Source organism: Protopterus annectens, chromosome 7.part0 (assembly GCF_019279795.1).
Source record: "Protopterus annectens isolate FY-2018-M chromosome 7.part0, PAN1.0, whole genome shotgun sequence".
NCBI lineage: Eukaryota > Metazoa > Chordata > Ceratodontiformes > Protopteridae > Protopterus > Protopterus annectens.
Window position 1 is genome coordinate 878,799,542 of NC_056739.1, and position 24,186 is coordinate 878,823,727.

Genomic DNA, 24,186 nt, shown 5'->3' on the forward strand with positions numbered 1-24,186 from the left:
TGTGCTTGTTGTGTACCTGCTTTAATTACACAGCTCGTCAACATGTCTAAAGACCACAAACCATCGGGTTTCAAAAAATGTATAAAGTGCTCCCAGAAGATGTCAATTATGGATGGCCATAGTAATTGTGCATATTGTCTCGGAGCCATTCATTTGCAGGAAACTTGTTTATTCTGCCATTCCTTTAGCTCCAGAGTCCTCCAGGAGCAGAAGTACAAGATGTTCTTCGTGTTTCACTGTTGCAGTCATTCCATTCGGGTAATCTGCTGGCAGGTTGCCCACAGTCAGCCTGATTAACAAAGTCTTGGGTCCTGTGTCGGTTGCTGTCCCTTCTTCCATTACGTCATGTCGTCAGGGGTATAAAACATGCAGCTGATGCCATTTTCATCAGTCTTTCTTGCCGCGCGGTGCTCGAAGCAGAAGCAGTTCATAAGTGCCGGTTGGATGGCTCCTGAAATTTTCGTTTTCGAGTTTCAGAACTGAAGTCTTCAACCTAAAGCTAAGTACCCCGTTGGGGAAACTTTTTCTTGCTCCTTACCGATGTCAGTAAAAGTTAATAATTGTATTACTTGTGGGAAGCAAATACCTCATAAGGATTTTCATTTGTACTATTAAGCATCGGTATATTTTTGCATCTAAATATTTTGGCTCAAGATTTAACTATCCTGAAATGTCGTCGGTTAGCAATCCGACTACCGGAATTCACAAAAAACGCAAAGAAAAAGACACAGACATACTGTCAAGGTCCAAAACCGACGACGAAGCTTCTCCTAAGCCAGTCGCCTGTTCTCAGTGAGGCGCTTTCGCAGCCCCTGATACCCGCTACCTTTGATTCGCAGGCCTCTACTGAGACCCATTCGAAGTCCAGTATGCCGCGAGACACTTTAAGTATTGAACCCGCGGATGTCTCTACCTTAGATGGGTCCGGAGCCGCTGAGCAGGCACCGGCTTCTGAGGGTGTTTTCAGGCCTAAAGATTTGTATATTAAACTGAAGCCATCTTCAAAACCAAGGCCAAAACCAACTTCTATGTCTAAAAAAACGATGCTTGGGCCACGTGCACAGGCTCCTATGCCTAAAAAACAAATGATCAAAATGGCTGAGGATTTAATTACCTTGATCAGGGGTTCCCAACCCCCTCCTGCTAAGAGGCCTAGGCAAGGCACTGATTATGAATCTTCAGATCAGGTTTCTATTTTTTCTGATTCCTCTTCTGATCAGGAATTGTATGTTCCACCTTATGAGGACTCTGATGCAGAAGAATCCATCCCTTCTGCTTCTCCTCCTGAGGATTTTTCTTTTGGAGAAACTTTGCGTACTTTAAGGGAAAATTTTCATTGGGAGAGTCAGGATTTTTCAGAATCCAAAAAGAGGCTTAAGGTTTTACTACTTCTTCCTCAGCATAGGCCTTTGGCTATACCTCCTGTTCTAGACATTGTTGATGATGTTTTCTCAGAATCCAGCATGGCTCCTGATTCCCTGCCTCCGGCTCCTTGTAAGCCAGACAGATATTACAGGGTTCCTGACTCCCACAAATTCCTTTTTAAAAACCCTACTGCTGACCCTGAAGCAATTTCTCAGGGTCCCAAGGGTGTTGAGGCTTCTACTGCTAAAAATCCTATCCCTTCTGATAGAGACTCCAGGGCGCTGGATAGATGGGGTAAGAAGGTTTACACGTCTGCAACCCTGGCAATCAGGGCTTTAAACTGTCAATTTCATATGCTTAAATATCAGCAACATGTCATGGGCTTACTTAAACAGAAAATTATGTTGATTTCTGACTGTGTGAGAAATAGAGTTACAGGATTTATTGCATTCAGCTGAACAAGTTGGAAAGCATACTTTGCAATGTGGTTTTGATTCCTTGGAGCCCTCTTGCAGGGCCGCTGTTAATGGATCTGTGATAAGAAGGCATGCTTGGCTCAAGGAGCAAAATCTGCCTGATCATGTTAAACCAAAATTGTTGGATGCTCCTTTACAGCAGGACAGTCTATTTGGTAATAAGGCAGAAGAAGTTTGAAAAAGATGGAAGACAAAGCTAAATCTATGCAAACTGTAAAAGATTTCCTACAAGTGCAGCCACCCAGGTTCAGTAGGCACTGACCTACTAAGAATTGGTCCTTTCCAGTACCCACCAGAGCCGCTCATGTCAAACCCAGACACTCCAAAGGCTCCAGGTTTCAGTCACAAGGAACTTACAGAACAAAACAATGGGGTGGCCTCCACCTCCAAATCTGGAAGTAGCAAGGCTCCTCCCTACGGTAAACAGTCTCAATGACTTTCCTCTACCATTTCCAAGCACTTATCTTTTGGCAGCCCCTTTGGAGGGAAAACTAGCACTTCATGCACAAAATTGGCATCTTAATTACCCAGGACAACTGGGTTTTAAATATAGTATCCCAGGGATACAGATTTCATTTCCACACGTTGCCAATTCCAAACGGATGGCCAGATCTGCCTCCAAATCAGTGGGCAGAGGCCCAGAAACAAGTTATGTCCCTCATGAATATTGGGGCTATTCAACCAGTACCAGAAAGGGAAAAGGGACAAGGTTTTTATTCAAGACTTTTCCTGGCGCCTAGAAAAGACAAATCGTGGCATCCAATTCTGGACTTTTCCATTCTAAATACTTTCCTGAACATTGCAAAATTCAAGATGCTGAACCTACAACAGTTACTGCCTATGCTAGGCAAGGATGCCTGGTTGGTAACTCTAGACTTAAAAGAGGCTTACCTGCATATCCCAATCAGGGAATCTTGCAGAAGATACCTCCGCTTCAAAGCAGGCTATTTGCATTACCAGTTCTCTGCACTGCCCTTTGGCTTATCTACTGCGCCTAGGGTCTTCACAAAGTGCCTGGCACCAGTAATTGCATTTTGCAGACAAAGAAACATTCAAATTTATCCTTATCTGGGCGATTGTCTAATTCAGGCAGAAAACAAGGACACTCTTCTACAGCATCTGGCATTTGTAAAAAGGCTTCTAACTTGCCTAGGGTACACCATAAACGAAAATAAATCACAACTGGTACCCTCTCAAAAAATGACATTCCTGGGTGCAAGCTTGAATACAACTGCCCAGATGACTTGCCTCACGCCAGAAAAACCAATCCAGTTGATGACTTACTTCAAACAAGTGGCCACAAAGACCCAGTTATCTGCAAGACAAATTCTGCAGGCCTTGGGGTTCATGGCTTCCTGCATTCTTCTAATTCCATATGCAAGACTGCATATGAGGAAACTTCAGTGGTACCTAAAAACTTATGGAGTCAGCATTGCCACAGCCTGGAAACAATGATTCCTATCATTCCTTGCCTGCAGAAAGAGTTCCTATGGTGGGCAGAGGCCTGTCACCAAAACAAGGGACTGTCATTCATTCCACCCCCTGCCACCCAAACCCTGACTACAGATGCATCAGACTATGCTTGGGGGGGGGCGCATCTGGCAGGGAGATGCATTCAGGGCGAATGGAACCCAAATCATATGCAACTGCATATCAACCAGAAAGAGATGCTAGCTGTACAGAATGCTCTGACAGCTTTCAAGGACTTTCTTCATCCAGGACAACTACTGATAAAGACGGACAACACCACAGTCATGTGGTACATAAACAAGCAGGGGGGGTACCCATTCCTACCCCCTTTGCAGACTAGCCATGGCTTTGTAGAACACAGCCTTGACTTACCAGATACATCTACAAACTCAATTCCTGCCAGGAAAGCAAAATACTCTGGCAGACAAACTAAGCAGAAATCTTATGGACCCACACGAATGGAAACTGCATCTGCAAATCTTCAGCATGTTGACATGCAAATGGGGGTGCCCAGACATAGATCTTTTTGCCTCATCCCAAAACTATCAGTTTGACAAATTCTGCATAAGAATCCATCCCAAAAAAGCTTGGAAAGTGGATGGTCTATCCTACAGCTGGAAAAACCTATCAGTCTATGCCTTTCCCCCCTGCCTTTGCTCTCCAAGGTATTACTAAAGGTCAGACAGGAAAAACCAAAAATTATTCTGATTGCTCCAGACTGGCCTCGCCAACACTGGTACCCGCTCCTACACAATATGTCACACCTTCCTCCATGGTACTTGCCTCAGACACCTTATCTACTGCCTCAGCAGAACTTTCAAATTCTACACACTCCGTTCCAAACTCTGAATCTTGCAGCACGGCTAATCAACTAATTTCACCAGTTACATCTCTCAGCAAACCTGTGACTGATGTCATTTTGGAGGCTAGAAGGCTTAGTACTAGAAAATCTTATGCTTATAAATGGAAAAGATTCTGTGCCTGGAATCAGGCACAAGGAATAAGCACAGCAATGCCCAGTATTCCTCAGATTCTGCAATATTTAACTGAGATGCTTCACAAGGGCCTATCTTTTTCCTTCCATAAAAATCCATGCCTCTGCCATTTCAGCTCATTACAACACAGAGCCTCCCCTCTTTTCTCATCCCCTGCTAAAGCAGTATCTCAGAGGGGCCAAAAATTTAAGACCTCCCAGGAGAGCACCAACTCCTGCATGGGACCTCAATTTTGTGTTGGAAAAGCTCACCCTACCTCCTTTTTAGCCAGCTGCTACTGCGGACATAAAATTTCTCTCTTGGAAGACAACTTTTCTTTTAGCAGTCCCTTCAGCTAGAAGGATTTCAGAACTATAGGCTCTTGTGGCAGTGGAGCCTTTTATTATTTTCTACCCAGACAGGGTAGCGCTCAGGACCAATCCATCCTTTATGCCTAAAGTGGTATCTAGTGTGGCTCTTAATCAGACCATTCATCCGCCAACTTTTTCCCAAATCCACAGAACAAGAGGGAGCGGATTCTGCATTCATTGAATGTACACAGACAACTAAGATTCTACTTGAACAGGACAAAATCTCTTAAGAAAATCTGAGCAACTACTGGTGGCATTTGCTGCAGGGGCAGAGGGAAAGGCTATTTCAAAGCAGACTTTTTCAAAATGGATAAGCCATTGTATTCGTTTCTGCTACATGCATCATGGTAAACCTGTCCCCAAGGGGATCAGATCCCATTCCACCAGGGCTGCATCTACTTCTGCAGCCTTTCTCAAAGGGGTTCCTACCAGAGACATTCTAGAAGCTGCTACCTGGAGCTCTGTTCATACGTTCACCAAGCATTACCATTTACCCCGCTTCTCTAAATCCAGAGCAGGCTTTGCCACTGCTGTCCTGCAGGGCCTTGTAGCTGCTCCTAATGCTGTATAATTCCATCCTCTCCAACCATAGCTTTGGGATTCTACTCAAATGTAATGACTGCAACAGTGAAACACAAAGAACATAGTACAGTTGTGTACACTTACCATAAATGTAAATGTTCGAGTGTATTCACTGTTGCAGTCCTGGTTACCCACCCGCCAGCCCCCTACTTTTTTCATTTTATACCTCTTCTTCTCTTCTTCCTGTTACTATGCTCAAAAGCCTTTTTGTTGTATTTGCTTTTATTTGGAGGTATATTTTTTGTGTTCTAAATTACATGCATATATATATATATATATATATCTATATATATTGCTCCCCATTTGAGGGGCACCTGACATCTGGGGCAAGAAAAACTGATGAAAATGGCGTCGGCTGCATGTTTTATACCCCTGACGTCATGGAAGAAGGGACAGCAACCAACGCAGGACCCAAAACTTTGTTAATCAGGCTGACTGAGGGCAACCTGCCAGCAGATTACCCGAATGTAATGACTACAACAGTGAATACACTCGAACATCTACATTTATGGTAAGTGTACACAACTGTACTTTAATTCTGAAAGGTCTCCTCAAGCCTTCTTTCAAGGAAGACTTAGCGATTTCTTCTTCTTCTTCATCCAAATCACATTCTTCCAAAAAAGAGAAGGTTAAGTAGGCCAAGAGGTTTTCTCCGGCGTCGACTAGTGTAGCGGAACCTCCTCAGAAACCGTCTAAACTTGACAAGACTTCTACCTCCTAGGCTCCACTGTCCTCGGAGTTGGTTGAGATTGTCAATGTTGGCACTTCAGTGTTGGCCCCAAGCCTTCGGAGCCGACTACTGAAAAGGAGCCACCTGCGTCCATCTTCCCTGTTGTGGTTCCTCCTCCGAGCTGAGTCGGGCCTTCGGAGCCTGAGTTTTCGGTGCCACTTGTTGTGGAACCCTCGGTTCCAGCTCCCCTCGTGGCTGTCTCAGAACCGAGTTCCACTATGACACCTTCGGTGTCGTCCGTGATGTCTAGGAACTGAAACTCACCGGTCGGACCCGACAGGGACACTTGGACCCGAACCTCTTTGGTTACGAGTCTCCCTCTCAGTGCGTCGGCTAGGGTGAGCTTGAACCCTACATCCATCTCGGAGCCGGTCGCTCTAGAGCCAATGACTACCTCCATTTCCTCGGAACCGGGGCTGTCTTTGGAGCTGGAGAGATCTGACTTTGGGATGATGAGGAGTGTGCTGTCTGGCTCATCAGCTCCACGCAAGGGTACCGATGGTCATCCCCCTCAAGCACCGACCTCGGTCTCAGCAACTACTCTCTCTCATGACAGCAGAGACCCGCAGCCTCAAGAGCCCCTGTTGGGTGGCCCCCAGTCTTCCGAGACCTCCCCAGAGTACCCTTCTGAGGAGCCCCCTCGGAAGAGGACATGCAAGAGGAAGCATGTAGACTCCCTGGTTGAATCCATCACTTCAGACACTGACCTCGAGGAGTCAGAAGGGTCCCCAAGTCGTCCTGTGATGATGTCTCCTGTAGAGACATCTTAAGCAGAGAGGCGGCAGGCCCACTGTCACCCCTTCTGATGAGGAGTCAGTGTACCTGAAGGCTTTCGGGTCTTAACCTTCAGCCTCGTGGGTGTCTCCACCTTTCGATGAACTGTTAGACCTGGTTAGTCGGAAGGTGTGGGAGCCTCCTGATGCCATGGAGCCAGTTCTCAAAAGACCCAATAAATTTGTCTGCCCGTAAAGAAAGATTGATTTTTGTCCAAGGGCGTGTCTGCAGATGCCATGGTGGTGGTGGCGGCCACCAAGAAGGAGCTAGCAGAGACTTCATCTGTCCGTCCGCCGAATAAGGAGTCTCGAATGATGGATAGATACGGGAAGCATATTTTTTCTTCAGCGGCTTTTACACTCAGATCGCTGAACTATCTCACACATTTTACGAGGCTTCAAAGAGATCTCCTCAAGGAGTTAGGAGATACTCTTCAAGGTACATCTATTGAAGGAGTCCCTGAGAAGGCGTCTGCTCAGTTGTCCACCTTAAATTCCATCGGAACTCCTCCATGAGGCTGATCTCTTATGCAGCCAATGGAGCGAGCAGGGCAGTGGGTTCAGGAGTTTCTCTTAGGAGACATTCCTGGATGCGCTTATGTACTTTTGCGGAGCCTTTCAAGTCTACCTTTACCAACACCCCCTTTGATGGTTCCTCAGTGTTTGGACCCAAGGTAAAAGATACACTCACCAGGTGTGAGCAAGAAGGGAAAACTCTTTCTGCCGTGGCAGTGCGTTTTACCGTCCCCTCTAGACTATATCCTAGGGGTCAGAGAGGTGGTAAGATGTGGTTCAAGAAGTCCCAGAGATTTTTCCCGGATGCACAGGGTGACTCCTCCTTCAGAGGCAGAGGAGGAGGAGCTAATAGTAGACATCAACCAAGAGGCAGGGGGGGGTCCACAAAACCAGGGAGGCCACAATTTGTTTCGAGGCTGTCCGCATCAGCGCTCCTGATGTGGGGGCCCGGCTGTGCTTCTCTGGAGCCAGTTTGGAGTCACCTATCTTTGTATCCAAAAGCCTGGCTAAACATCAACCAAGACAAATGGGTACAAAGAATAATCACCAGAGGTTACTCCATACCCTTTTCTGTTCCACCCCACACTCCCAAGAAGATCCCGAATGTTCCACCCAATCACAGGGATCAAGCAACTATAGAAGTGCAAAAGTTGCTTGCAAAGAGAGTTATCCAAACCATCCCCGCAGAACAGATAGGATTTAGAACTTACTCCAGATTCTTTTTAGTACCAAAACGTACAGGGGGACTGGAGGCCCATCTTGGACCTCAGCAAACTAAACAAATCCGTAAAGAAGGACAAGTTCCAGATGGTGACACTGCAGTCTATACTCTCTCCGTTAGGGAAAGACAATTGGATGTGCTCCATAGACCTCCAAGATGCATACTACCATATAAAAATGGACAGAGCATCGAGGAGTCACTTACGCTTCTGGCTGGGAGCCAGTCACTACCAATTTCATGCTCTGCCCTTTGGTCTCACCACAGCCCCTAGGATGTTCACCAAATGTATGGCAGTAGTGACAGGTCACCTGAGACATCTAGGATTCCAAGTGTTTCCATACCTGGACGACTGGCTCCTGACCGCCACCACCAGGCATTTACTCCTACAAGCCAGAGATTCCACCATCCAGCTTTGTTCCCAGCTGGGAATTACAATAAATTGGGAAAAGTCTGCCTTATCGCCCTCTTCATTTGTGACTTTTATAGGCGCAGAAATGTACACAGTCGCCATGTTAGCTCATCTACCTGCAGAAAGAATTCAAAACCTAGACAACTAATTCTCAGGCTACTTCCTCTACAGAAAGTCAAGGCAAAGACAGTGCTGAAACTCTTAGGGACCATGGTCTCCACCATAATGTTAGTCCCTCTAGCCAGATTACATATGCGAATACTCCAGTGGCTTCTATCTTCCCAGTGGTCCTTTCAACAACTGCCTCTATCTCACCACGTCATCATAACAGAGTCTTGCAAAAAGGACCTTCGTTGGTGGATTCAACCCGACCAGCTAACAACAGGGACTCCATTCATTCCTCGCCACCCCGTTGCTACTGTGCCCACGGATGTCTCACAGGTAGGGTGGGGTGGGGGGGGTATCTAGGCAGGTCTGTCCAAGGCACATGGCAAGATCATGAGGCTCACCTGCATATCACTGTTCTAGAGATGAGAGCAGTGCTTCTAGCGTTGCAAGCACTTCATGACTTTCTTCCTCTAGGGACGATAGCAATCCAATCAGACCCTAGTGGAAGGTTTATGCCTCCATACCCTCAACTTGACAGCGTGGTATGGTATCTCAACAAACAAGGAGGAACCAGATCTTACCCCCTTTGTTGAGAGGCCCTTCATGTTTGGTAGTGGGAAATTTCTTCCCAACGTTTTCTAGTGGCAACGCACATCCCAGTGACAACCAATGTGTTAGCCGTCAAGCTCAGCAGGGCAGTCTTGTTGCCTCACGAGTGGTCTCTGTATCAGGAAATAGCGGAACAGATCTTCTGGAAATGGGGACAGCCTTGCTGCAATCTCTTTGCCAGTCCAATCAGCTACAAATGCAGCAGCTACTTCTCCCTTATCCCCCCTCCGGGTGAGCCACCGAGAGATGCACTTGTTCATGATTGGCCCCTGGGATTCCATTATGCTTTCCCTCCCTTTCCTCTCGTATCCAAAGTTATTCAGAAAGCAGTGTTATTGGGAAGCAAAATGATTCTCATCACTCCTTACTGGCCTTGCCAAATTTGGTTCCCCTTTCTCGGGCCTCATCTACTAGACGATCCATGGACTCTGGACCAAGTGCCAGACCTTTTGACACATGTCAGACGGCTCCCTTCATCCCTGCCTCCACACCCTCAACTTGAGAGTGTGGCTGCTCCAATTCCATCCCTAGTCAGGCTTCATGATTTTTCTGTTGCTATGACCCACATCCTCACATCTTCGCATAAACCTTCCACTAGGAAGTTATACACTAGCAAAGGGAAAAGGTTTTCTATCTGGGCAGAAGAAAGGAATGTAGATCCTTACACTGCATCCATCCCTATGGTTTTAGAATTTTTGTCTGAACTTTTCCATCAGGTGTCTGGTGCTGCCACAATTAGGGTCCAATTGGCAGCGATATCTAATTTTCATTTGGGTCAACATGAATCTAACCTGATGTCCCACAGATCGTGTGAAACCTCCCTTAAGGGTGCTACTTTGCTGAGACCCCCTTTTCAGGAACCAGTATCTCCCTGGGGTCTAAACTTTGTTTTGTCCAAACTAACTTCACCGCCTTTTGAACTCGCTCATTCATGCCTATTGAAATTTCTGTCTTGGAAGACCTTGTTTTATAGTAGCCATCACATCAGCTAAACGAGTATCAGAGTTACAAGCACAGTCTGTTAAGCCTCCTTATTTGATTTTCCACAAAGACAGAGTTTCTCTTCGTACAAATCCTTCCTTTATCCCTAAAGTTTGCTCTCACACTAATTTGAACCAAACCATAGAATTACCTGTATTTTTCTGTAATCATTCCAACGCAGCAGAATACAAATTTCATCAATTGGATGTTCACAGGCAGTTACGGTTCTACCTTCACAGGACTAAGGAACTCAGTTAGACCAATTGTTTGTATCCTTTTCTGATTCTAGACTAGGTCTGCCAGTCTCTAAAGTGACTCTCTCTAATTGGATTTCGAGTGGTATTTCCTTCATTTACTCCTCCAATGAAAAAACTCTACAGTTCAAGATTAAGGCTCATTCTACACAATTCCCAGTCTACATCTGCTGCCTTCCAAGTGACAGTATTTGTGCAGCAGCAACCTGGGCTACCCCTCATACCTTTATTACTCATTGCAAATTGGACCTGACCTCCAGGGGTAGAGTCTCCTTTGGTTCCACGGTACTCAGGAGTATTTTCCCATGAGCCACCCAAGAATAAGGTGCTAGGGACGCTGTCCCATATGTAAGAATGAAGGCGAGTTAGGACTACAGAACATAAAGAAGTTATGTACTCACCATAACGTTCCATGTTTGTAGTCCATCTCGCCCTTCATTCTTAGAAACCCACCCACCTACCCCCGTCCTGGAAGGATCTGGAGACAGGATAGTATCACCTTGGTAGGGTGGAGACCTTTCATTATAGTTGTTCTTTCTGGATAACCTTAGTTCTGTCTTTCTATAGTTTAGCAGCTAACAAGATCTGGGGATTGTACTAGTGCACTGTGGGATACCTACCTAGCCACGAGCCAACTAAGAGACTTTGAGCTTTGTAATAGGCCGAGTCAGAGCCAAGGATCGGCTCTGAACCCATATGTAAGAATGAAGGGCGAGATGGACTACAAACATGGAACGTTATGGTGAGTGCATAACTTTTTTTTTATCATCACAGTGCAGATAATTGATGCATTACATCTTGACTTGTACTTGATTGTTGCATTACTAAGTATTGTTCAGACTTATGTATACAATTTGTTGCGAAAATATATTTGAAATGAGGCAGTAGCAGTGTAATTTGCTGCTCTCTACAAGTTGATCTTCAACTGTAGTGCTTTGCAGGATAACTTTACACACAAGAGATTTCTAATCTAACTTCTGGTGTCTGGCATGAAATTACCTAACTGATCATGAAAAAAAGTTCCCGATTGCTGTGTTGTCATAATAATTCCCTACTTTCAATTGTTTGGTTATGAGTAATGCAGTGGCTGATGAAAGAGTGAGTCTTGGGTTGACTGCTTTCTTATTCCTTTTTCGCTCCATAGAACAATCAAGCAGACCTAGAAAATGCTACTGAAGTGTTGTCGGGGTATTTGGAGAGAGATATTTCCCAAGATTCACTTCAAGACATCAAACAGAAAGTACAGGATAAATATAGGTAAATCTCTGGTAGTGTTCTTGTGCAGTAAGCTTTTGTAACATCATTATTTTCGTTTTCTAGTCATGTTTAGTGATAAATACTTCTATTGGCTCCCTAAAGAAACTGTGACTGTTCTGTGGTTAACCCTTAGTGACGATCAAGAGACACTGCTGTAAACAGTAGTCAAACTTAATCACTAAAAATAGTTGTTGCAAGGTATGTAAAGTCATACCAGCCAAGATTACTACATCTTAGGGAAAGGAGAAATTCCTAGGATAACACCATATTTTCTGATGCAAAACGTGTCTTTTTGCACACTAGTGTGTCAGAAACCATACTGACACACCCTTTCTTTCATATAAACAACTCAAGTTTTATTTTAGTTGTAACATATTTGTTGACATTATATATGTGGCTAGTTGGTGTCATATATATTTTGTTGAGAGATTATTCTGTTAACTTTGAAATAATGCTTATTGTATTTTCACAATCGGACGTGTTTTTCTGGTGCAGTTTGCAGTTTTGTTGTTAGCCTACATAGTAACATCTTGGTGAAGAAGCAGCCCTTAGTATGAACCTTTTGCTGTTATACTCGATAGTGGCTTTCTAACTGACAACTTCACAGGAAGGGTTGCAGATTTATAAAAGGACATCTCAAATAGGAGTCTGAGAAAGGACTCCACTTAGACATTAAAGAAGGTGCGCAACTGGAGAAAGGTAAGTTTGGAAAAGAGAGATGGGGGAATAGAATGTTAAATGCTCATAAAGTAGACAGGCAAGATCAGACATCAAAAGTTAATATCATACCATGAGTGTCCATTTATCAGTGAAAAAACAATACTCTAATTAGTATCCAGGAGCATAAAACATAATCTGTATCATGTGCTGTGAAGTGTTAATTTATTAAATATGGATCAGTATCATAAAGTTTATTCATCAAATACTGACTGGTTCAAAGTATGCATGGGCATGGTCCTTGTATACTTTTAACAGCTTATATTTGGAGTTTATTAGAGGATGTTTTGTAGTTCCCACCCCTTATATTTGGTTTGCATTTTTAAGTATGCTGTGTACAGCTAAATTGTGTGCATGCATAATGAACACAGGCAGAAGTTATTCTTAAGACTGCATTTGTACCTGTTTATATTCCCTTAGTGGGTGATTTTGATTTCCTCGACCTTTCAAAGTTGTGCTGTAGGTTGATTGATGATAGGGGTGTGTATCCTGCAGTAGTCTGGCACAATTTCTAGAATGAGCTAAAAAACCCTGTACCAATCGGTTACTTTTATGATCTCTTGCATCCCCTTACCCTGTAATGAAATGAAATGAAATGGGTTATCAGAAAATGGAATTATGGATTTTATGTTAAGACTGATACTAGATGAGCGTGCATACTTCATTTACATCTTCCTAAGAGTATCTTCCCAATACTCTTGAGTGTTTTAGTCTTATTTATCAGACCACTTCTTTGTGCCCTTCTGTACATTTTTACAGGATTTTTGCTTGCTGTTTTGCATGTAGGTTTCAGCTGCTTGTAACATTATAACTTAACAAAACAAAATGTTTAATGGAAGAGCAATGCAGACATGTCTACCACAATGTTTAGCATGTGTTAATTTGTGATATAGCTTTGGAGGTTAATGTAAATGCATGCAAATGTCTGTGTATGTAGATAAATATCCCTCTGTTATGTGGACTGTTAAATTTCTACTCCCACAGGTTTGGCCTTTACAGTTGGGTCTTTATTCATTGCAGTAGTATTTAATAAGAGATGACCAGAGTTTTCCAGTTCTGATACCCAACACTTCAGATGCTCGAATATCAGGACTTAAGCTTTGCTTTCTAGTGCAGTTGGCTGGTCAGATTTTGTGGACTGCTAACCCTGCTGTAACTTGTCAGTTAAGTAACTCTCCTTCATAGAATTCTTTTCAGTTCTTTCTCACATAGTGGGAGCTTGTCAGTTCAAAGTGTCTGGGCCACTGCAGTTAAAATTATTGTTTTTGTTGCTTGGATAGTTTAAGTGCATATTTATTTTAATTGTTTTCTCTGCTGCTGGAAAGTCGCTGTTGACTTTTTCATTGTTTGTAGAAATTTTTCCAACTTGTTCTTTGAGCCCTATTTCTTTTGTCAGAGCCCACCATTTTTACAACCATCACAACTTCTAAACTGAAATACCTTTGTGCCAAAGGCTTATCTATCTTTCACTCACTGTCTCTGTCTTTTTAATACTTGAAAGTACATGGTTTGTTGGAAAGTGCAGTTCTGGAGGGTTTCCTCTTTGAGTTGCTTCATATGGTTAAAATATAACTCTCTAGAAATTAATGCTAAAGTGATGCAATTCAGCAATAATTTTGCTCCAAGCATGAATGAAGTCATCCCTCAAATGATGTGAGAGAGAATGTAAAAAATGGATTTATATGAGGAGGTGGAGTGTGAGTTGGAAAGCAGTAGTTGAAAAATTCTGTTCCCTGTGTAAAAAAGAGATTACGAAAGTGCTTAGAAAGGATGTTAAGTAGGTTACAGATAGTTTAGAAGAAGTAAAAATTGAACTGTCGAAATTACAGGGCTGCTTAATGTTTTTTCTTAAGTGTCTTGTCATTGGTCTGAGGAAATGAGGGAGGGAAGTTGCAGGATCAGAAGGCTGTGACGGATGAGAAGGATGTGACGCATCAAGCAGCAGTTAAAAATTCGAGAAAAGCTTTGTTACAGTGAGGCAGTCTTATCAAGTAGAACTCAGTTGCTACAAAGAAAAAACAGAAGGGAAAGCTTGAGAATATATGTATTTTAAAGGAAAAGGAACAATTAAATTTACTGGATTAAATTAAAAGTAACGTGCAGATTTTATACAAGGATTTGTTATTAAATTGGCCAGAAGTAGAGTTTTTCCAGAGATTAAGCTGAAGTGTGAGAAATGTAAGCCATTATTGATGTTTTATTAACGTAATGTTGTAACCAGGGCATAAACTGGTTCTTTGATAAGCGCTCAAAGACCTACCTTGAAGCCAGGGACTTGTGTCCTGTAGCTTCTGCAGGCTGCCACTCATGGCTTAAATTTGAACATGAAGTAGCTGCCACTTATTACCCAAACTCTTTATTCGAGTTTGAGTGAGGTAAGTGTGGCAGCACGGGGGGGAGGGGGTGTAAGGAGGTGGCAGTGTAGATTAGTCAATAGTTGGGAAGGGGGTTTAGGTTAATGGAGCTGGAAGTTGGGGGGCTGGAGTTTTAGGTTTAAGGAATGAGGAGTGATCATGACTTTAGTGTAGTTTTAGGTTTACGGAGAAATAGAAGAATTTTGGAGGGGGATTTTGTGGTTAGAGTTCAAGGACTGTGGTTAGAAACTGGTGGGAGTTTGTGTTTGTGAGTTATTATTCTGCTAGGGCTATACAATTTAATAACATTAGGTGCTGGGAGGTTTAAGTAGCTAAATAATATCGGGCTAGTCGGAGTTAGAACATTTGCCTTTTCAAGCAGACAGCAAGTGTTTAGTGAGCTACTACAAAGTGAGCAGTTGTAGCAGACCCGTATAAACTTGCTGAAGTAGGTCAGCCAGCTGTTGTAGAACATGACTGTTAGGAATTGTTATTACAAAGTAGTATGCCCTTTATGGATACAATTCAAGAATTAAAAAAAAAAAAAATTGAAGTGTTAAATTGTAATTTCCATCAGTGTTGAAAGAGTAGTGGAATGATGTCTTTTGATGATCCAGAGTATGCTGTTTAGCAATAAATGTTTTTGAAACAGATAATGAAACTGTGGTATTAAAATATGATGATGTGTCAGTAAAGACCACTGATGAATGGAGGGAAAATGTTAGACTTAACTGAGAAAATTCAAGAACAGTAGTATACATATCTATGGTCAAGATAGTTGGACAAGTTGGAAAGAGTCGCAGATAAATCCATGTAGTAGTAGGTATGGCTCAAAGGTGTATATAGATTCAGATGACTAGATAAATACTAGTTGAAGGGTAGATTATTAAATTAGATGAAAATAAGAATGTTAAAATTAACTTACATGTTTGAAGACCCCAGCTGAGTTTGAATTTGTTCGGTTTCTTCTTTTGCTGTGAATTAAAGATGGACTTGGCAGGGTAAGTAAATTTAAGGAACATTATTAATGACTTGAGACATAGATATATGCATGCATAATAGTGTAACTGCTAAATTTGTTAATATTTCTTCAATTTCTTGATTTGGTAGTACCTGCAAAGTATGAAGCTGTAGGGAGTAATATTGCTGAGATTAGTTTCTTACGTCTTGAAACTAGGATTGCAGATTAAATTAATTTAAAGCCATTATTACTGATTTGAGATGTAGGGGAATTAAATGTGCATGTGTAAATTGATAGTCTGTCAACTGGATAGTTTCTGATTTATTCAAGTTGTCTCTGATTTATTCATATGATGGGATATGCAGAGTTTGAAAATATGTTGGTTTCTTTTCAAGTTTGTAAGGTTTTAAGTGTGTTGTAAAACTATCTAAGAAGTTGGTAAAACAATGCTTAGATAAAAATACAAAAACATTGTTTACAAATGACTATGGAACTAGAGTGTAAGCGTACTCTGTGAAATTAACCATCTGATGTTGTCAATCTTCATTCATTCTTGACGAGTGGGACTCTGTTCCGATCCTTGAAACAAGCTCGGCCTTTATACAGCTCACACCAGCCATAAAACTCTCGAGCTAAGACTCTACCCATGACGCCCCTCTCTTCAATACCCCAGATCTCATTTGCCGCTGTGTCAGCTGTTGCTCTCAACTAAGTGTTTGAAATTTTTCCTTCTTAAGCTAATTCTTTGTATTTCGCTTTCTGTAGTTAAGTAGATATATATATTCTATATTATACTTTGTATTGTTTCTCTACGTGTGTTTGAATACTCTACCCCTTACCTCTGTTAATTTCCGTTACCATTGTTAGTAACCTCTCTCCCACCTTTTTTTACTGTTTGTGGTAATTCTTAATACCGTTGTTGGTACTCCACTTCTCACTTTTCTCTCATACCTTTTGCATTTCTCACTACCTTCACTAGTAGACCTTCCTTCTATCCTTGGTGTGTGTATTTGTGTTTAGCTTGTTTATTTATACACTAATTATGAAAACGGCGGAAAAGCGTAGAGGCACTTCTGGATTCAAACAGTGCCAAGACTGTGGAAGAAAGATGTCTATTTCTGATGGGCATCTTTCTTGTGTTTATGGTTTAGAAGCTCCACATCCTGATCAAACTTGTGATATCTGCCAGGTCTTTAGTAACTGGACCTTGGTCGAGCATCGGGATAAGCTGATACTGAAGGGCTTGTTAAAAACTACCTTTATCGAAATTTGCCCAAGTCTGATACCCCTAAATCAGACCCTGTCAAAACGAAAACCCACTTGGTGCCTGCATCCCCCATTTAACCAGTGGCACAAAAACATAAGGCTACGGTTCCAACTACTTCCATGGAACCAATATCCAAGGTACTGAAACTAAAATTTAAGGATTCCTCAGCACTGACTACCACTACAGTGCCTTCGGCACTAGCATCGGCACTGCCTTCTTCAGTTTCCGACTCTGCCGATTTCTCCAACAGTGCCTCAGCAGGCTCTGCCCACCCCCTCAGTGCTGAAACCAGACAAGAGTCTCTTTCCTGGGATGAGGTATTCACCTTCAATAGGCCCTTTTGTGGGCAAGTTGCCCAGTCCCTTTCTGGAACGCCCTAAGTCCCCTACAGGATTGTCCGTTTGATCCCCCAGGAGTCTCTCAAAGGTAGACATCATGAGATTGGTGGATCAGCTGTTGGCGGCCAGAGGTATTCCTACCTCTTCTCAGGCCCCTCTCCCTCCTGGAGTTGGGGGATCTTCTCTAAGGACTCCTTCATTGTCTCCTCCTCTGAGTTCCACCTGAGCTTTGGAGCCCAACACTTCGATTGCCCACCGGTACCAGTTGATGTTCTTCATGTTTCACTGTTGCAGTCTTCACCTGTGGGTTATCCCTGCTGCCCTAGCCCTCAGCTAGCACGAATACCAGAGTCAATTTTTTTTGCGTCTGCTGCCGTCACCTGTAGTCTGACGTCAGGTCATCAGTGCTATAAAGCAAGGCAGCCGACGTCATTATATCAGTCTTTCTTGCCTTGGAGCCTGTAGTAGAAGCAGTTTGCACAAGTGCCTGTCTGTTGTAACCAGAAGTTGAATTTCAGCTGAAAACATCTAAAGCTAAGTACCCCTTTGGGGATGCATTTTCTTGCACTAACTAATGTCCTAAAAAGTTAACAGTTGTCTCGCCTGTGGAAAGCAGATCCCACAGAGAGACTTCCAGTCTTACTGCGTCACTTGTTTAGGCCCAGACCAGGACGTCCCCTGTTGCCAATTCTGTGCCCTCTTTAATGTGAGAACCATTCGCTGTGGAGCTCTTTTTGTATACAGTTATTTTCATGTTCTGTCTTCGCATTCTGATATGGCATCCGTCAGCCAACAATCTGTGGACATTACGAAAAAAACATAGAGATAAAGATAGACCACACAAAGCTAAGCCTTCCGACGACGCGACCACTAAGCAGGTCATCAGTTCTCCGGAATTCAGTGAAGCGCTTTTGCAGCCCGATGCCCGATTCGATATCTATGCAGGCCTGTACAGAGACTCTTTTTCAGAGTCCGGTATGCTGCATAAATCTTCTTTGTCTTCCGAGCCTTTGGCTGTCTCTGCTTCGGTTGTGTCCAGAGCCGCAACGCAGGCACCAGCCTTTCGCACTACTGATTCTAGACAAAAACCGATGTCTTCGCATCTGACTACCAATGTTCTTCGTGTTTCGCTGTTGCAGTTACCACCTGTGGGTTATCCCTGCTGTGGTAGTCCTCGGTCAGCCCGAATACCAGAGTCAATCTTTTTGTCCGACGGATGCCATCGCCTGTAGTCTGAGGAATCCTTAAATTTTAGTTTCAGTACCTTGGATATTGGTTCCATGGAAGTAGTTGGAACCGTAGCCTTATGTTTTTGTGCCACTGGTTAAATGGGGGATGCAGGCACCAAGTGGGTTTTCGTTTTGACAGGGTCTGATTTAGGGGGATCAGACTTGGGCAAATTTCGATAAAGGTAGTTTTTAACAAGCCCTTCAGTATCAGCTTATCCCGATGCTCGACCAAGGTCCAGTTACTAAAGGCCTGGCAGATATCACAAGTTTGATCAGGATGTGGAGCTCCTAAACCATAAACACAAGAAAGATGCCCATCAGAAATGGACATCTTTCTTCCACAGTCAGTGCTATAAAGCAAGGCAACTGATATCATAACATCAGTCTTTCTTGCCTTGGATCCTGTAGCAGCAGCAGTTCGCACAAGTGCCGATCGGTCACTACCAGAAGTTGAATTTCAGCAGAAAACGTCTAAAGCTAAGTACCATGTTGAGGACCCTTTTTTTTGGCTCTAACTGATGTCTGAAAAAGTTAACAATTGTCTTGCCTGTGAAAAGCAAATCCCACACCAAGACTTTCATTCTTACTGCATCACTTGTTTAGGCCCAGACCTCGATGTCCCTCATTGCCGGTTCTGCACCTTGTTTAATGCGAGAACCATTCACCGTACAGCTCTTTTTGTAGACATATTTTCGTGTTCCATCTTCGAATTCCGATATGGCGTCCGTCAGCCAACAATCTGTCGACAGTCTGAAAAAACAGAGAGATAAAGATAGAGAGAGGCCACACAAGGCTAAGCCTTCTAACGATGCTACCGCTAAGCAAGTAGTCAGTTCTCCAGAATTCAGTGAGTCGGTTTCGCAACCCCTGATGTCTGACTCGCTTTCTAAGCAGGCCTCTGCCGAGACCTTTTCGGAGTCCGGTGTACCGCAGAAATCAGATTCATCTTCCGAGTCTTTGGCTGTCTCTGCTGGGTCTGCAGGCACGACGCAGGCATCGGCTTCCGAGGAGGCCTTTCGCACTACCGGTTCTAGACAAAAAAACGTCGGCTTCACATCCAACTGCCACTTCTCAGAGACCGACGGATTCTCTCAGGCATAGAAGCCAGGCCACTCCTAGCAAATCTGCTTCTAGCCACCATTTTGCTACTGCTCCCCCACCCCAAGCTGAAATGCTTAAAATGGCGGAGGATCTCATCTCCCTTGTCCGAGGTACTCAGGCCCACACTCCAAAAAGGAAAAAAGGCATCCTTCAGAAATTGACAGATCAGGAGTCTAAGTAATCTGATTATTCCGCTTTTGAAGAGGAATACCATCCCTTAACTGTTTCTGAGGATTCAGATGCAGAGGAATCCATCCCTTCTGCCCCCCCAAGAGGACCTCTCCTTTGGGGGAACCCTTCACTCCCTCAGGAAACATTTCCAATGGGAATCTCAGGGCTTTCCACAGTCTAAGAAAAGACTTAGAGAGTTTCTGGACTTGCCACAACACAGACTCCCTGGCCATCCCCCCTATTTTAGAAGTGGTGGATGATGTTTTCCATGAATCCAGCTTTCCCCCTGACTCCCTCCCTCCTGCTCCCATTAAACCTGACAGATACTACTGAGTACGAGATTCTCACAGATACCTGTACAGAAATCCTGCTGCAGACCCAGAGGTTATTACATAGGGACGTAAAGGAGCTAAGACTAGTTTTACCAAGAATCCTCTTCCTTCTGACAAGGACTCCAGAGCTCTAGACATATAGGGTAAAAAGGTATACACCTCTGCAACCTTAGCTATCAGAGCGCTCAGTTGTCTGTTCCATTTGTTAAAATATCAACAACACACTTTGGAACAATTAAAACAGAAGATTGCTACCTTTCCTGACTGTGCTAATTCAAGAGAGTTAGCAGATTTACTGCACTCAGCTTGTCAAGTGGCCAAACACTCATTACAATGTGGATATGACACCCTAGAAGCCTGTAGCAGGGCAGCATGACAGGATCTGTTACTAAGAGACATGCTTGGCTGAAGGAACAACCTCTCCCTGATCATGTCAAGTCTAAACATGTTGATGCACCCTAGATAAGGAGCGCTTGTTTGGGGAAAAACCAGAAGAGGTGCTTAAAAAGATGGAAGACAAAGCAAAATCTATGCAAACGGTAAAAGATTTCTTTCAAGTTCAACCTCCCAGATTCAGCAGGTAGGGCCTATAGCCTAGTTACCTACCTGTGAATCTATGAACTTTCCCTCTAAGAACTGGGCCTTCCCTGCACCTAGCAGACTGGGCCAAGGTGATCCTCGCAGGGACAGACCCTCCAGGCCCCTATAACAGGGCCAGCAGAGAAGCAAACAATGGACCACGTCCATCTCTAAGGCAGGGAGATGTTCTTCGTGTTTCACTGTTGCAATCATCACATTTGGGTTATCCTTGCCAGGGTAACCCTCAGTCGGCCCGAATACCAGAGGCTTAGTATTTCTGCGTCGGTTGCTGTTGCTCCAGGACTGACGTCAGGTCGTCAGTAGTATAAAATAAGGCAGCTGATGCCATTACATCAGTCTTTCTTGCCAAGGAGCCTGAAGCAGAATCAGTTCGCACGAGTGCCGGTTGGCCACTACCTGAGTTTTCGTTTTCCGAATTGAAGTTGAAGTCTTCTAAAGCTAAGTACCCCGTTGGGGATTCTTTTCTTGATCTAACAGATGTCAGACAAAGTTAACAATTGTCGCTTTTGTGCTTTGTTCAACGCCAGAACTATACATAGTCGGGCCCTTATTGTAGCTAGATATTTTCACACTCAGTTCTCGAATTTCGATATGGCTTCGCTAAGCCATCTGACAGCAGATCTTCCAAAAAAAGTAAGGATAAAGACAGAGACAGACCACACAAGTCCAAACCTACCAATGGCGCTTCCATTAAGCTAGTCGTCAGTTCTCTGGTCCTCAGTGAGGCGCATTTGCAGCCCCTGATGCCCGCTTCTTTGGAGTCGCAGGCCGCTACCGAGACCCTTTCGGAGTCCGGTATGCCGCAAGACTCTTCATCGACTAAGGATCTTGCGGATGTCTCTACCTTGGATGGGTCCAGAGTGCTGAGCAGGCACCGGCTTCTAAGGAAGTACTTTGCACTACCGATTCTCGACACAGACCAACGACTTCTTTCGCGTCTACTGTTCTTTTGAAAACTACCGAGTTTCTAAGGCCCAGGGTACGAACCAAACCCAAAAAAATTATATTCCTGGGAGCAAGCCTAGACACAGCATCCCAGATGGCATTCCTTACACCAGAAAAGCAAACCTACCTGACAGCCTATTTCTCTGCACTAGCCACTAGACCCCAGTTATCCGCAAGGAAAATCCTGCAAGCTCTGGGGTTCATGGCTTCTTGCATTCTACTCATTCCATATGCCAGACTGCATATGAGGAAACTACAATGGTACCTAAAAAGCCTTTGGTGTCAACACTCTCAAGACTTGGAAAGTCTTATACCAATGATACCTTGTTTAAGGAAAGATTTTCTTTGGTGGGCAGCAGCATGCTACCATAACAAGGGACTACCCTTCTCCCAAACCCACGCTGCCCAGACCCTCACCACAGACACATGAGACTATGCCTGGGGTGCACACCTGGACGGCAAGTGCATACAGGGCCAATGGACCCACATCAAATACATCTGCACATCAACTAAAAGAGATGTTAGCTGTCCAGCATGCACCGACAGCTTTCAGACCCCTCCTCTCCCCAGGGCCTCTACTGATCAAAACAGACTACACCACTGTGATGTGTTATATCAACAAGCAGGGAGGGACTCACTCGTACCCTCTGTGCAGGCTTGCCATGACCCTTTGGCACATGGCCCCAGCCATGCAACTACACCTGTTAGCACAATTCCTGCCAGGCTGTCTAAACTCTCTGGCAGACAACTTAAGCAGAAATCTTCTGGACCCACACGAGTGGCAGCTAGACCAAAGAACCTTCACCCTTGTAACTCAGAAATGATGCACCCCAAAGGTCGACCTCTTTGCTTCCCACTCCAGCCATCAGCTCAGCAAGTTCTGCACCAGGGAGCCTCACTGCAAGGCCTGGAAAGTGGATGCTCTATCCTTCCAGTGGGTCAACCTTTCGGTCTATGCATTTCCCCCACTACCGCTCTTTACAAAGGTACTGCTCAAAAATAAGGGAGGAAAAAACAGGGACAATCCTGATTGCCCCTGACTGGCCACCCCAGCACTGATACTCACTGCTGTGCAGCGTGTCACCTCTGCCACCATGGCATCTCCCTGAGATCCCAACACTCCTGACCCAGAGGGAAGGAGAATTCATGCATCCCCAATTGCAGACCCTCAATCTGGCAGCCTGGCTTATACCCTGACCACTGCACCAACTGCCAATCTCAGCAAACAGGTTCTAGATGTTATACGAGAGGCCAGATGCCCTAGCACTAGAAAGTCTTATGCTGACAAATGGAAAAGGTTTTGCACCTGGATCCAGGCTAAGGGAGCCGGGACAGCACAGCTATCCCTACCTCTCGTCCTGAATTACCTTGCTGACCTACCACACAGAGGTCTGTCCTATTCTTTTATTACAATGCATGCTTCAGCTGTCTGTGCTCATTTCAGCACAGAGCCACCTCTTTTCTCACACCCTCTTATCAAACAGTTCCTAACAACTTGAGGCCACACAGAAGCACACCTATCCCAGCTTGGGACCTAAACTTTGTGTTGTAATAGCTCACCCTGCCCCCCTTTGAACCAACAGCTTCAGCAGAGTTAGTTTCTGTCATGGAAAACAGCCTTGCTTCTGGACATCACTTCAGCAAGGAGAGTATCCAAGCTACAAGCACTAATGGCTGTAGAGCCCTTCATCATTGTCCATGCTGACAGGGTCTCCCGCAGGACTAACCCATCCTTCATGCCAAAAGTGTTGTCCAGTGTGGTTCTCAACCAATCCATTAATTTGCCCACCTTTTCCCTAACCCACAAAACAAGGGGGAAAGGATACTGTACTCTCTAGATGTGCACAGACAGCTCAGAGTCTAACTAGACAGGACTAAATCATTTAGAAAGATTGATCAATTGTTAGTCAGCTTTGCTGCAGGAGCAGAGGGCAAAGCCATATCCAAACAAACCATCCTCAATTGGATAGCACACTGCATCCATTTCTGCCACAAGCAGCATGGGAAACCTCCCCCTAAGGGGTTCCGAACACATTCTACCAGAGCAACCTCCACCTCTGCAGTTTTCCTCAGAGGAGTCCCCACCAAGGACATCCTGGAGGCTGCAACATGGACATCAGTTCATACCTTCACCAAGCATTACCACCTGCCTATCTTCTCCAAGTCCAGGGCAGGCTTTGCCACCGCAGTCTTGCAGGGCATCCTAGCCAGCCCCCAGTCTTCTTGACTGCCTCCACCCTTTTCTTCAGCTTTGGGAATCAACCCAAATGTGATGACTGCAACAGTGAAACATGAAAAACATAGTACAGTTGTGTACACTTACCATAAATGTAGATGTTTGAGTGTATTCACTGTTGCAGTCCTGGTTTCCCTCCCTCCATTCCCCTTCTCTCTCTCTCTCCTTACAAGGAATTTTTGGTATTTACTTTCTACTGGTGGTGATGTTCTTAGTGTTTCACTGTTGCAGTCATTACATTTGGGTGATCTGTTTGCAGTAGCCCTCAGTCGGCTTGATTAACAAAGTCTTGGGTCCTGCGTCAGTTGCTGTCCTCCTTCCATGACGTCATGTCGACAG

General features: G+C 44.3%; 1 protein-coding gene across 2 annotated transcripts in view; it reads left to right on the forward strand.

The window, feature by feature from the left end:
• The window catches only part of ARIH1 (ariadne RBR E3 ubiquitin protein ligase 1), a 2,944,219-nt gene that overhangs the window by 2,662,136 nt on the left and 257,897 nt on the right, over positions 1–24,186 (forward strand). For both annotated transcript variants that reach the window (XM_044077451.1, XM_044077453.1), the window contains one exon: positions 11,484–11,596. In XM_044077451.1, coding sequence (XP_043933386.1) covers positions 11,484–11,596 — 113 coding nt within the window. The remainder of the gene's footprint in view (positions 1–11,483; positions 11,597–24,186) is intronic.